The following is a 14,156-nucleotide window of genomic DNA, read 5'->3' as shown; positions in this document are numbered from 1 at the left end:
ATCATGCATCAGAGTGTTTGTTTATTCTACATTGGCTAGAGGTATAGGGGAGGGTTGAGATCTCACAAAACATGTTTAACCCACCGCATTTTTTGCACCTGTCCTAAGTCAGGAAACTCGGGCCTTTGTTAGTCTTGTATGTTTTTTTTAAATTTTGGTTCATCTATATGTTTCGAAGTTTAATGTGACGTCTATTTTCTCTGAACTAGTACACATTTTTGTTTAGGGGCCATCTGAAGCCTGCCTCCGGGTGCGGGGTTTTATCGCTGTGTTGAAGACCCATTGGTGGCCTTGGCCTGTTTTCTGCTCTTTAATCGGGTTGTTGTCTCTTTGACACATTCCCCGTTTTATTTTAAATTTTTATGAGGAAGAACGATTGAAATCAATATTACATTTGTTTTGTTGTCACCATCGCAAATTGTTTGACCGATACGATATGTCTGTGTCTAATCTCACAAGCGATATACCTTTGCCTTCTCATGCCTCTATATACCCGAATAGTCGTCCGAGATTTACCGATTGCGTCCAATCACGTATAGAGGTGTTTTACATGGCAGGTGATCCATGTATAGCAGAAGATGGTTACCCTGTCAACGCACCCGATCTCCCGCCGTTCATAGTTCCCTTAGATTTTGTTTGTTATGTTGATCTGTATATTCTAAAGGATTCACGAGCTTTGAACATCGGTCAAAGTACTGCTGCCTGTGATTAAGCGAATAAGCTAAATGAAGCCAAGTCAGCTCACAATGAGCTATTCAATATCTAGTATCAAAATTACATCTGTTATAGACCTATTAGCATTGCACTTTAAAAAACAATTACTCGTGTAACTGGTCAACTTTTGATACAACTTTTTCTGAGTTTTTTTTTTTTCCTTTTTCCTTTTGTTAATCTATCTTTTAATTGGTTGCCAAACTGTTTAAAAAATATGACTTACAGCATAACTGCTAGAAGGAAAGCTTTAACGTAAACATGTAGCACTGTCAATCTTTCCTGTATTAAAAAAATCGTTTTATGGCGTAAAGAATTTGTCTTAATACTTTGTATACTAGTACATGAATTTTACTAGCTTTTGTAGCTTCCTATAAATAATCATGACAATAGACAATGGACAAAAGGTCACTTGAAACGCTCACTTGTACTAAAAGTTTCAATATTCCTTGCTAACCATACGCGTCGTGAGTAGGGAGATGTGTTTCATTCTTTCACTACCAGTTGATAGGTACTGATGCTGGTGGACTATCAACAAGAAGGCATCATTGATTTGTATGTTGTTATATGTTTGATTATATTTGGCTTTCCAAACTCTTGGTATTGAGCTAACACGAATAATGCTGATCTAGATACACGAGTAATGTGAACAGGAAACTACTTTTATTGTATATATTTTTTATTAGGAAGATGGAACATTATCCTATTGTTAACCAATTGTTCTAACTGTAGTAATCCACTGACCACTGTGTTAACTTATTAAAAAGATAACTTATAATATAACTTTTAATTTACGATCTTTTTTCCTCTCAAAAACGATATATCCATATCCAAAACTAAAGCATAATTGATCCTTCATGTTCAAATAATTAATTTTGCTTGTATAATAGCTAATAATTGCCCAATTATAGCTTGCTGTTCGGTGTGAGCCAAGGCTCCGTGTTGAAGGCCGTACTTTGACCTATAATGGTTTACTTTTACAAATTGTGACTTGGATGGAGAGTTGTCTCATTGGCACTAATACCACATCTTCTTATATCTATTAATCTTGGTTATAGGAAATGTTTACAGCTATGATTAAATGTATTCTCTGAACAATTGCAGAATCAACCTGTAACAGATGTTTGTAATTTTAAGTTATATTAAACTTTTGTTAACTTGTCGAATGCCTTAATATAGATGTGAACCTTGTGGATATACATGTAATCATTTCCAACTATTATAGAATAAAAAAGACAAAATGTGAAATTATCTTTATGAAATTTCGTTTAATTTATTATCAAAACGTAAAACAGACAGTGGTTTCACTAGAAATGGGTTAAGCTAGAGAATATATAAGAAGTAGTGGATTTGGAAACGATAATCAACTTGCGAAACGTCGCTCATTGAATATCGTTTACGAATCCACTACTTATTATATATAAATTATAAAATACAGAATTGTCTAAAATCATCATTTAGAAACTTATATCATTCTCCATAAACCATGACAAAGGCTAAAAATTGAAGACTTAGATAATATTGGCCTCCAGGACTGATGTATTTCAAGCAATCATAAGTACCCCAAAGCTTAAATACAATGTTAACTTTAAATTACTTCACGGATCTCAATGTTAGACATGTTACCAACCAATTTAAACATGATATCAATGTAGTGTCTCATCATGTTCCGAGAAAAAATGGTCTTCAATAATTGTGCTTGTGTTTTACTCAAAATGCTTAGTTTTAGATTTGGGGGTTTCTAAAAGTGTGGGAAATGTTTGTTGTACTGGTTCCTCTGAGACGAATTTCCAGTTTTGGAACCATTATTACAAAACCAACCACAGAAGTTAGTGTCTACGTAGCTTTCTGTAGAATTTACTTTATTTTACTTTTTTGTCATTGTCTTTCTTCGAAGTTAAATGTGATTGTCCCAATAGTATCGTCTATCTCCTAGCTTTTAGAGTTCATGCGATTCCCTCGTTTTCTGTGTATTACCTTGATGTGTCCCAACACATATATACGAAATAGAATTTTTACATTTGCAATACATAGAGCCAGATGAAAGTCGTTCATGAGAACCTTTTTTATCCTTGAAAATAACACTTTATATATTAGGTGCGTCCTAAGTGATTCTCTGGATTTATCTTCATCAGGAAGATTCAACCCAAAAATTTTAAAGCCAAGAATGTGTAAGTACTTGAATAATTGAGGAGCTATGTGACCACAGGGCGCCTAAACTAATAGCCAAATTCATTAACGTTCAACTATGATGTTTAATCAATTGGTTTTACAGAAAATTATGTTCCAGCTTTGTGTTGTATTTAATGTGTAATTTAGGTTGGCGACATGAAAATGTATGGTCCTACATCCTGTTGATATCATGTTCTTACATATTGGCATTGCACAAGGTCCTGCCTTTTTCAGAATGTTAATGATGTCTTTAATCTAAATCCGCTGGATGTATACTGATTGATTTTGTAGTGTGGGATAACAATATTTTTGTATAAGTTGTTATTGACTTTCAACTAGCTTTTAGAAACTTGAAACTGAGTTCTCTAAATCGTTACTTTGTTTATTTTGTCTTTATGTTAGTTAAGTTTTTTTTTGTGCTTCGTGTCAATCTGATCAGCTTTATTTCTAAGGTGATTTTATATTACAAATGCTGTCACAACACTTCCAAGGTTATGGGAGGATTGATCGTAAACAACGTGACATGATTAACCCCGCCACATTCTAAATGTGCCTGTCCCAAGTCACGAGCCTGTAAATCAGTGGATGTCCTTGGTTGCTGTTTGTTACTTTTGTTGTGTTTTATATTTATGTTTTGTCATTAATTAGGCCGTTGGTCAGTTCAACTGAATTGTTACACATTTTGTCATGTCGGGGCCTTTTATAGCTGATATACGGTATTGTTTTGCTCATTGTTGAAGGCTGCACGGTGACCTACAGATGCTTAAATCAACGTTATTGGACTCAGTTGAATATTTGTCTCATTGGCAATCATACCACATCTCATTATTTTACATATATCATATACAACTTTGAAAGTTCAGTAGTAGAATTGATTATCTTTATTCAGAAGTGTTTAATTTTCTTTTTTATGACCTCTCTAGAATCTCTAGAGTAAGACCATGAATTTAAAATTAGGCCAAGCAACCCCAATATTTCTAAATGTTCTCTAAAAAAGTATTCTTTAATACACTTCTTATAAAATTATCGTTGTTTCTACATTTTAATCCAATCTATTTTTATGCACCCGTCTATGTAAGAAACCTGTACTCCAGTGGTTTGTCATTTTTCTGCCGTCTCCCATAATAATATTTCATTTTATTCATGTCGTTAGGATTTTTTTCTTTTGAATTGTTTCACAAATGATGTTATCCCTTGGTTGTATAGCTTCCAATGCCTTATGGGTTTTGCTCAATTTTGGGAGGCCATATGGTGTTTTGTTGTTATTAACATCTGTTCATTATCCCTTTGTTTATGGTGGATAATTGTCTCATTGCCAATCATATCTTGTAATGTTTATAGATTCAGATTCAATATTTTATTAAAGTCTCACCACTTGTATAACATTACACATTCAAATACACATATAAAACATAGCGTATAACATAAAACATTCCAATACATATATAAAACATAGCGTATAACATAAAACATTCCAATACATATATAAAACATAGTGTATAACATAAAACATTCCAATACACATATAAAACATAGCGTATAACATAATACATTCCAAAACATATATATAAAACATATTGTATATTAAAACTAACAGTAAAATATCATTAGCTTAAATACTAAAACATATACAAGTGTCATTCTATTAAGAATTATGTGAGACTATTAAATGATTAATTATATACAATATTTTACATAATTTTAAAACTATATATATCTAAGATTTAAAATACATCATCATCTATATATAAATAAGAAATTTGTTCTTCTACATAAAAAGTCGTCCTGAATATGCATGAAATATTTGACACTGGACGTTAAGCAACCAACAATCAATCAATCTTCTACATAAAATATTAAAGCAGGTTTTAGCAACTACCTGACATGATTCTTCATTTCTGAATAAAAATACAAATTTTTCGTCAATAGACAAGTTATAAAATTGATCATTATGTTTTACTGCTTCGCTATACAATACATTTCGAAGGTCTGCATATAAAGGACATGAAGTAAATACATGTTTTTCATCTTCAATTTCATTTTTACACATAAAACAAGATCTTTCATTTATTGGTTTATTCTCATATCGTCCTGTTTCTATTTTAAGTGGCGCAACGCCACATCTAAATTTTCCATAAGCACTTCATAATTTAAAAAACATATTTTGTTTTAAATATAACTCTGTACATTATTGTGATTTATATAGCTTATAAGTACGAAGCTTGTTACCATTACTCTGTGACGAAATTTTCGTTTGCCATTCTTCAATATATTTATTAAATAAAACATTTTCAAGTTGTAGAAAAATATTCTTATGCAGCACACTATTAATACTGGCATACAATTCAAAATTACAATCTTTCAGTTTTTTCATGACTCTATTACACCAGTTTTTCTTATTATTTACAGCATTTTTATGTGACCATTTGAAAACTTTATAATTTATTCTGTCATTGTTCATGACACTACATCTGTCCCATGTGCCTAAATACACATGTCCATTGTTTTACACTAGGTGGTCCCCGTTAATAGCATCATTTGGCGTATACTTGCCAACACCCATAAAAAACTTGATAGCTCTGTTCTGGACTTTCATATTAATATTCAGCATCAGTAAAAAAAATAAAAATAAACAGTCGGTCAGGAGTCTAAACAAAATTTAGAATGAACTTCATTGATGTCAGAGTAATTAAAGTCTAAGAAAGGCTTCCAAGCATTAAAAAAACAAAAAAAGCCAAGTATTTGGGAACCAAATGATATTATTGTAGGACATCAATCGAGGGAGGAAACACAACAAAAGACACAACTGAAGATTATTTTGAGTATAACGTAGTAGGATATCTAAATCCTGTGTCAACATATCAGCATTTGATACCTATACCTATTTCTGTGTGAATTGTACATCTTTTTGGAAATGTACAAACTAAAAGTTCGGTAAACATATCCGATGAAACATTTGAGAGCATAATAAGCTGAACAGCAACTATAAGATAAGAAGATACCAGTAGGTAGCGTACAAAGAAATGATCTATTAACTAACATATTAAAATCAGGCCGTAAGTTTTCTCGTTTGAATTGTTTACATTTGACATTTCAAGGCCTTTTTGTGGTATTGGTTTTGGTCATTGTTGAAATCCGTGTGGTGATATATAGTTGCTAACCTTCTACGCCATTTGGTCTCTGGTGGAGACTTGTCTCATTGGCAATCATACCACATCTTCTTATTTTTATAATAACTAGTTTTTGTTATCTTTCTTTGTCTTGAAATTTTAAAATATGTTTCTTCTGGATCGTAGAAATTAAATTTATTGCATATGATGTTTGTATAAATTTTGTATTCCTCTTTAGACACAAACGTTAACAGTGATACAATTAGTCAGTGAATTATTATATCGGAAAATCGGAGGAAGGACTGTGGATTAGTTTAAACTAACAAAATGCAAAATTTCAACAAATAACAAAGAAAAGTCTGTCATGATGAAATCAACTGCATCCTCCATTCTTCAAAATAATTAAGAACTGGAATTTGAAATGTCAATGAAATCGCATTGCTTTGGAATACATAAGGGTCTGGAGGGGGTTTGCAGAGTAAAAAATAATGAACCATAAAAAAAAATAAGAATAGCGAAAAATGGGTAATGAAAAAAGAATAGAGAGTAATAGGGTGCTTAAATATACAAAAGGAAGGAATGGACAAACAACAAAAAAGAAATAGAAATGAGAACCCTCTCCCCAGATACATATACTTATGAATTAAACATACAACAAAAAAATTCCTGTTCATGAATATAAACGAGCATATTGATGTTCAAATATACTAGTCAGCAAAAGAAACGATACAAGGCAATGCATTTTCCATATATTATGATATTGGAAACACGGTACCAAGCTTCAAAAATTTCAATAGGGTCTGATATCTACCATTAAACTGAAAACCATTTGTTAAAGGTAACAACGCAATCTCATTTATACAAAAATTACTTTTTTACTCATAATTTCAAAGACCGATATTATTTCATAAAACTTGAAACATAAACATGAAATTTGGAATTCCTTCTCAGATATTTTTAGATCAAATCAAGGATTGACTGAAATTAAAAATTTACAGAAGTTAACATATAAACACATTGTTCTTACAAATCGGATTACGCTTTTTCATCAAAAGAAAACACTTAAATTACGCTTTGTCATCAAAAGAAACTTGAGTAGTAATCATTAATAATTACATTTAAGAATGATTAAAGTCCTTTACCATCACAACAATGTCTATAACGTAACAAAAATAAGAAAATAACTCGATACATGTGTACAAAAAATTACCGAAAAATTGTTCCGATATCGTAAGTGACAAGTAGTAGTGGCGAGTAGCGAAGTCTCGCCACGTAGGAGAAAACGATAAACCACGAGATTCCAATCCTTCTTACTATAAAAATCCTTGATCAAATTCACATTTTCGAAATTGAGTGCCGATTTTTTTCATCCTTTTCTGCCAATATAATGATCCTTGTGTTCAATGACACGATAGTTTCTTACTTTCCAAATAGTCAGATTTTTCTAAATCATATGCATGTATCAAAACCGAGATGCACTTTTGCAAATATCCTGTCAATCAAAGTCGATATAAAGATAACGAAGAGATAGCTGCCTTTCATTTGTCCATAAAAATTGAGTTCAGATCGGCATATATATAGGTTTGAAAATAACATATTTGAATATAATTCAGTTCAAATTATCATCTAATATGTTTTCCAGAGTTGCATCTATCCACACATGACGAGAAAAACACATTTTTAAATAAAACATGTGTTCTAGGAGTTGGATTTTTTCCGGAATATATCCAATATACTTGCAAGTATTTAAAGACATCTTAGTGTGGTTCCGTGAAACAAAAAGATTTCTTTCGCTAAAGTTTTGCAAATTTTTGCTCAAGTTACATTGTATTTTCTCATGACAACTATCGACACGGCGTTTGCCAGATATGTTTTATCCATTTTATTGGAACTTGATGCATTGTAACTAATGATTCGTTCTTATAAATACATGGATGGTGTTTATCCTTGTTGTATTTGTCCAATAGTTTACCCAATGAAGGTATAAATCCCACAAAATTATGTAGTTTCAATCCTAATTTATTTACACACAATGACATATATATGTCTTCCAGATGAAAAAATGGAATATTTCTGGATATATTTACAACTTTGGAAACAACGTTAAAACTTGTAACGTATCCGGTGCCTGAACAAAACCCAGGATAGCTATTTTGCGGGTACATTTCTAAAGAAGTATACCATTTCTTTGATCGTTTGTCCCTATTTGGTCTGCGACTCGCAAAACATCTTCCACCAACAGCGGTTTGCAAAACATCCCCATTTTCTTTAATCAGACTGATGAGATTCGGAATATTCACATACATATCATCGTCCGTTTTGAAGATGTACTTTGCATTGTTACAAAACTTTACAGTCCATTGTAATCCCATTACAGTTTTTAATGTTAGATTATGATATGCGTCTTTAAAGTTTCCCATTATAATGTCTTTTGTTAGGAGATTTTCCTTTTCAAGCTCTCTATTCAAAGGGGATTCACCTAATAAAAATGCATGTCTTATCTTACCAGTATTATTTTTAGTATAGGTTAACCAAGTTTCTCTAATAACATTTCGCTCCTTATATTTTGATGGTGCTGACATAATTAATATCAATATTTCAACGGATTCATTCTTTCCTTTACAGATATCTTCGTTGTTGATTAAGAAGTGAAAAGTTTTATGGAAACAATCATCACACGTCAATGGCCTAACGGTTGCATTTTCTTTCCTACTTCTGTTACTTGTTGCAGTACCTTTGAGAATAGTAAGTGACCGAGTAGATTGTTTTACTAATTCCATACTTTTGGCTGGAAAATTCGATGAATTTGTACCAAAATATTGTTTATTTAAAATGATAGTCATTCGCGAAGCACGACCAGCTAGTTTTACGAATTGTGCATAGTTACTGGTAATGAACTGGTACTGTAGTACTGGAAAGAAAATACTATATGAAATAACACATACAAACAGAAAAAGAGCAACTTTGCTGCTTCTTATTTTTGTTACTATGATATTCATCCTGTCTTAATGACCTCTACAGCTACCTCCTGGTGAAAGCAATCCTAAAAAAAGTATTTAGTAATTAGTGTGCATCAAATTATCAAATCGATCAAATATACAACGTTCGTATTAATATTATTTTATTTTTGTTTTGCATTTAAAAAATGACACATGATTATTATAATTCGAAATGTCTTCTTCAAAATATGCATACAGATCAATGTATACATATTCGCAATATTCACAGTAACCAGCTTCTAGCATGGTTCGAGATGTTTTACTATCTATTGTTATGTCGTAAATAGCACTGAAATATTGAAAAGTGATATATCTACTATCATTAGCAAGGGTTACAGGCGTTATATACGTATTCATTTCACAGGCGCTTGGGGCATGGAACCCGCTTTTGTCATTTCCTCTTTCTTTTTCTCCTTTTTTATTTATTTGGGGGTCAATATTTTTTTTAGTAAATTTACTTTATATTATAACATATTTATCTTATTTACTGTGACTTGAAGCCGACATCAGTTTGATTTAAAACATGTTGTATTTAGTAAAATATATGTGAAATTACAATATGTTGTAACTGTGACTTGACTTTAAGTGTTGCTCTCCACTTTTTGCAGTTTATTCAAAATTCTGACCAAATTGCAATTTGTTTTTATCAAACCAAACTGTTCAACTGGTCAGAAATTTTACCAAACTGCTGTAGAAAGCCAAGTTGTGAAAGTGCCGCAAGGTGATAAAATAAAGCATACTTACAAACCTATTAGACTTTAATTCCACTTCATTGATATTTTGAACACGATGATAAGAATTTCTATACATTCTTTTATCGTAATTGTCATTCGAAAGGTGATAGATAGCTATTTTTTGAAATGCTAATAAAAAGTCTAAACTAAGCTTTCATACAATTTTTCTTTTATAAAATCTTCTAAATTCATAAGAATAAGATATCAGTATGAATTCAACCATGTTATATTCAGTAAAATATATGTGAAATTACAATAAATTGTTAGTACGTTTCCATGGGAGATAATCTAAAATCATTGATATTTTGAAATATTGATCTTATCTCCTTTTAAAACTTCAAGAGAACATATTTAAGCTTAAAGAATACTTTACCAGGTATTTTAGAGATTAATTCAAAGAAAGCTTTGTAGCATGCATAGAAAAACACCATTTCTAGAAGAAATAATAAAAAAAACTTAAATTTGGACATTTTTTTAGCAATTCAAAAATTACTACCTATCATTTCGAATGACAATTACAATAAAAGAATGTATAAAAATTCTTATCATCATTTTCAAAATATCAATGAGTTGGAATTAAAGTCTAATATGATTGTAAGTATGCTTTATTTTATCACCTTGCACTTTCACGACCTGACTGTAGATATCTACAGCAGTTTGTTAAAATTTCTGATCAGTTGAACAGTTTGGTTTGATAAAACAAATTGCAATTTGGTAAGAATTGGGATAAAACTGAAATAGGTGGAGAGCAACACTTACAGTCAAGTCACAGTTACAACATATTGTAATTTCACATATATTTTACTAAATATAACATGTTTTAAATGAAACTGATCTCTGCTTTTTATGAATATAGAAGACTTTTTAAAGAAAAAATTCTATGAAAGCTTAGTTTGGAGGTTTTTATAGCAATTCAAAAACTACTACCTGTCAGCTTTCACATAACAATTATATAAAACATGTTTACAAATTCTGACAATGATTTTCATAATATCATTGACGAGAAATTAAAGTCTAATAGGATTGTAAGTATGCTTTATTTTATCACCTTACACTTTATATATTTATGTGCGATTCGCGTATGATTTTTGAAGTATGTAATTAATGCTATTGTGTTTTCACAATAGTTGTAAACCGGTTTTGGCGGTCAGTTTATAAAGAAAGTTTGCACGAGAATTTAATTTTCGGGGTTTGGGCAGTGACCGTTGTTATACGTTTGCTTAGTATTGTAGTCTAAATTCTGTTTTATAATGTATTGCAGTTGTATGTAAAGAATTAACATGTTTTGTATATATTTTGTAGATGCTTGATTGCAGTCTTTTATTGTTGATCAGATTGAGATTTTGTAATGTTTATTAGAGACGTTTTTCGTAGATGTGCATGGTTACCGTTATTCAAAATATGAACTGTCTGAAAATTAGTTTTGATAAGATATTGTGATCTCTGGATCTTGTTATTAAAATAGAGATGGTCATTGCGCCTAACAGTACCTAACTATGTATTTAGTTTTCTATTATGCCTTTATCGTATAAAGGTACATATCTGAATGTGCTCAGATATGTCTGCTATACAAAAATCTAGAGAGATTTAGCACATAAATACTTTATGCTCGTTTGAACATAGTGAATTTAGAACATAACACAACTTTACTGTGGTTTTCTACAGCAGTTCGTCAAAATTTCTGACCATCTGAACAATTTTGTCTGATAAAACAAATTGCAATTTGGTCAGAATTTTTAGTTAACTGCAATAAGTGGAGAGCAACACTTGCATTCAAGTCACAGTAATATGTTTTGCTCTTATCCATACGACAATACAATAACAGTAGTTTATCTGTATTCCTAAACGTGGAAAATAGGACTACTGTTGTTGTAATATCGTATGAATAAGATAAATATCACATTGAATACGTTCACTGAAGTTAAAATATAAAAGGCATTTACTGAAAAATGTTAAACGTAAAAAAAAGGAAAAGAAAGAAGCTGTGACTAGTACTGTAAAAAATGGTTCTTTCTCTTGATGATCTGATGATAGAAAAATTGCATGATTGAATGGATTTGAATATGAAAGACAATATATAGCTATACTCCGGAGTAAATTTTGTTTTAATTAAGAATTCCTTCTTATTCTTTTTTTTTAATGCTAAAGAATTACCAAAATCTGTCGAAATTGCGCTTTTGAGCTGTCCATTTGCATTTATAGTTTTTCATCTTTTGAAAAATGTGACCTAATAATTTTAGGACCTCAAAGTACAGAAATTGAGCTGCGATACTGAGAATTTAATTAAAGATTGTAGACTTTGAAAATGGCTCTGGTGTGAAAAAATTCAGAAGAAATGCGTATACCCCTTTATTAAAAGATTCGATTAAGCGTTGTAAATGCAAAATATCAAAGGTGTAGTTTGTCCACCCCACCAGACTTGTTTACGACCAAATAAGTTGTCATTTGCTTCAGCCAGTCTAATCGATGACCACTGTTAAGATGGGGCAACATTTACAGTATTACACCAGATGATCGCATATATATATATTGTTACTTTGAGGCAAAAAATACAACACGGATGAGGGTTTGGATTTGGGTCTACATTTATGTATTTTTCTGTCAATTTTATCTATTCTTTATTTGTTGCCCATTATTTCCTATTATTCATATTGTCGGACTCCATTATTTTTTTTATTGTTTGTTCTATTTTTTTTTTACCCATGATTCTCCATTCTACAAAACCCAATTCGGACCCTCAAACTTTAATTTGTTTTTTGTGTTAAGATAGGCTGTTTAAAATTCTTCAGCACCAATAAAATAAATTGATACTTTATAAATTAATGTGTCCATGTGTTCGTAAATCAAAACGTCGCCATCGAATATTGATAAATGGAGTCTAAAATAGATCCATAATACATGAACCGTATCAAATGCATATATGATAACAACTACTTATAAATTGTTACGCTTCGCATGCTACAGTGGCGTAGCTACCATTGACGCAACGACGCACTTGCGTGCACAAACGAAATGGCCACAAAAAAATCATAATTAAAAAATCATAGCAGTCAAAAAAAGGAAGAGTGCGATTGACTGTCACTTTGTATATATAGGTGTTTCAACTTGTCAGAAAGGTTTCCGTGTTTTCTATCAGTTCAGTTTTGTTGTGCGTACATCGGTATATACAATTTTTAGACCATCTACTAATTTAAAACGAACTACGAGATCGTCTTGTCAATTCGGAAGAACATTTTCTTGCCCAGATGCTTCTTCCAAACAATCTGAAAAGTTTGAATCGGGACCATCAAATTCGCATATTTCGCGCCTACGAGTCCGATATTCAATCAGAAGATCAGTTTCTTCTCAAAATTAAAAGGTGGGTTGCGCGATGGGATATTTATCCATCTAAGAAACCAGACCATCTCTGTGCAACATTGAAGATGACGCCGAAAGAACTTTGCCCAAATATATTCTGTATTCTGCAAATACTTGTCACCATGCCACCCTCAACCTCTACCGATGAACGCTCTTTCAGCGCTCTGAAACGCGTAAAAACGTATCTGAGATCGACAATGGGCCAAGAAAGACTTTCTTCACTTGCACTGCTGCACGTTCATTCTGATTTTGACATTGACACTAAAGAAGTTATTGACACGTTTAACAATGCTAGGCAAATGAAAATGTTACTCTCCTAAAGGACCTCGGTTGTACACTTCAGTCTTACATACGGTCTTACATACGAACGTCATATTCATATATCACCAAATTAAAAATTGATTGTTTGAATTGCTTTGTTTTCGTATGTTAACATATATGTCATGAGAGATCCAGTTCTCTAGTCCTTTCTTTCTTTGAAGCATAATAAATTGGCGAGCATTGCAAAGTTTTTAGAATTTTTTAGTCAGTTTTAGGTCTTTGATTTGATATACTAGTATAGTAAAACACTAAACTGTGCATACTTCACTTCAAAATTAACCATCTTAGATCGAAAAAAGATTCATTTTCTGTAAAAAAGGGTCCAAAATTGTTTTTCGCCTCGCTCCGCTCGGCGAAATTTTTGTCGAAATTTAGAAAGACTCGTTTCATTGTTATTACAACAGATAGGTCATAATAACATGACAGAGTGTTTTGTTTCAGTATGTTCTAGATAAATATACAAAAATCCAATTTTAGACAAGGTACCCCATAAGCCTTGAAATATCGTGGCTAGTCACATATAGTTAACGGCGTTTTTCTCACAATGACGTTCTACCTCCATAAGCCTGGAAATGTCATGGCGGGTCACATATGTCGAAATAAAAAAAGACACAATTATAAAGCTAAAATTGGTACCTATAACTTATCCGTACTCGGAATACAAAATCTGTGTTCGAAACACCAAGTCCAGGAATTTGATTTGTACACAATCAGCCTGAAAAAAAAAATTGAATGCATCTATACTATTATGA

At 31.6% G+C, this 14,156-nt stretch overlaps 1 protein-coding gene and 1 long non-coding RNA gene across 7 annotated transcripts in view; both read right to left on the bottom strand.

Annotated features, from left to right (window-relative positions):
• The window catches only part of LOC127698541 (uncharacterized), a 191,307-nt gene that overhangs the window by 113,552 nt on the left and 63,599 nt on the right, over positions 1 to 14,156 (bottom strand). The window lies entirely within an intron of this gene.
• Positions 4,226 to 14,156, bottom strand: part of LOC127698485 (beta-1,3-galactosyltransferase 1-like) — a 98,121-nt gene continuing 88,190 nt past the window's right edge. For all 6 annotated transcript variants that reach the window (XM_052201977.1, XM_052201974.1, XM_052201976.1 and 3 more), the window contains one exon: positions 4,226 to 9,036. In XM_052201977.1, coding sequence (XP_052057937.1) covers positions 7,838 to 8,992 — 1,155 coding nt within the window. In that variant the 5' untranslated portion in view covers positions 8,993 to 9,036 and the 3' untranslated portion in view covers positions 4,226 to 7,837. The remainder of the gene's footprint in view (positions 9,037 to 14,156) is intronic.

The sequence above is a fragment of the Mytilus californianus genome, unplaced genomic scaffold (assembly GCF_021869535.1).
Source record: "Mytilus californianus isolate M0D057914Y unplaced genomic scaffold, xbMytCali1.0.p SCAF_4, whole genome shotgun sequence".
Classification (NCBI taxonomy): Eukaryota; Metazoa; Mollusca; class Bivalvia; order Mytilida; family Mytilidae; genus Mytilus; species Mytilus californianus.
The sequence above is the reverse complement of the archived record's forward strand: the minus strand, read 5'-3'. Positions and strand labels throughout refer to the sequence as shown.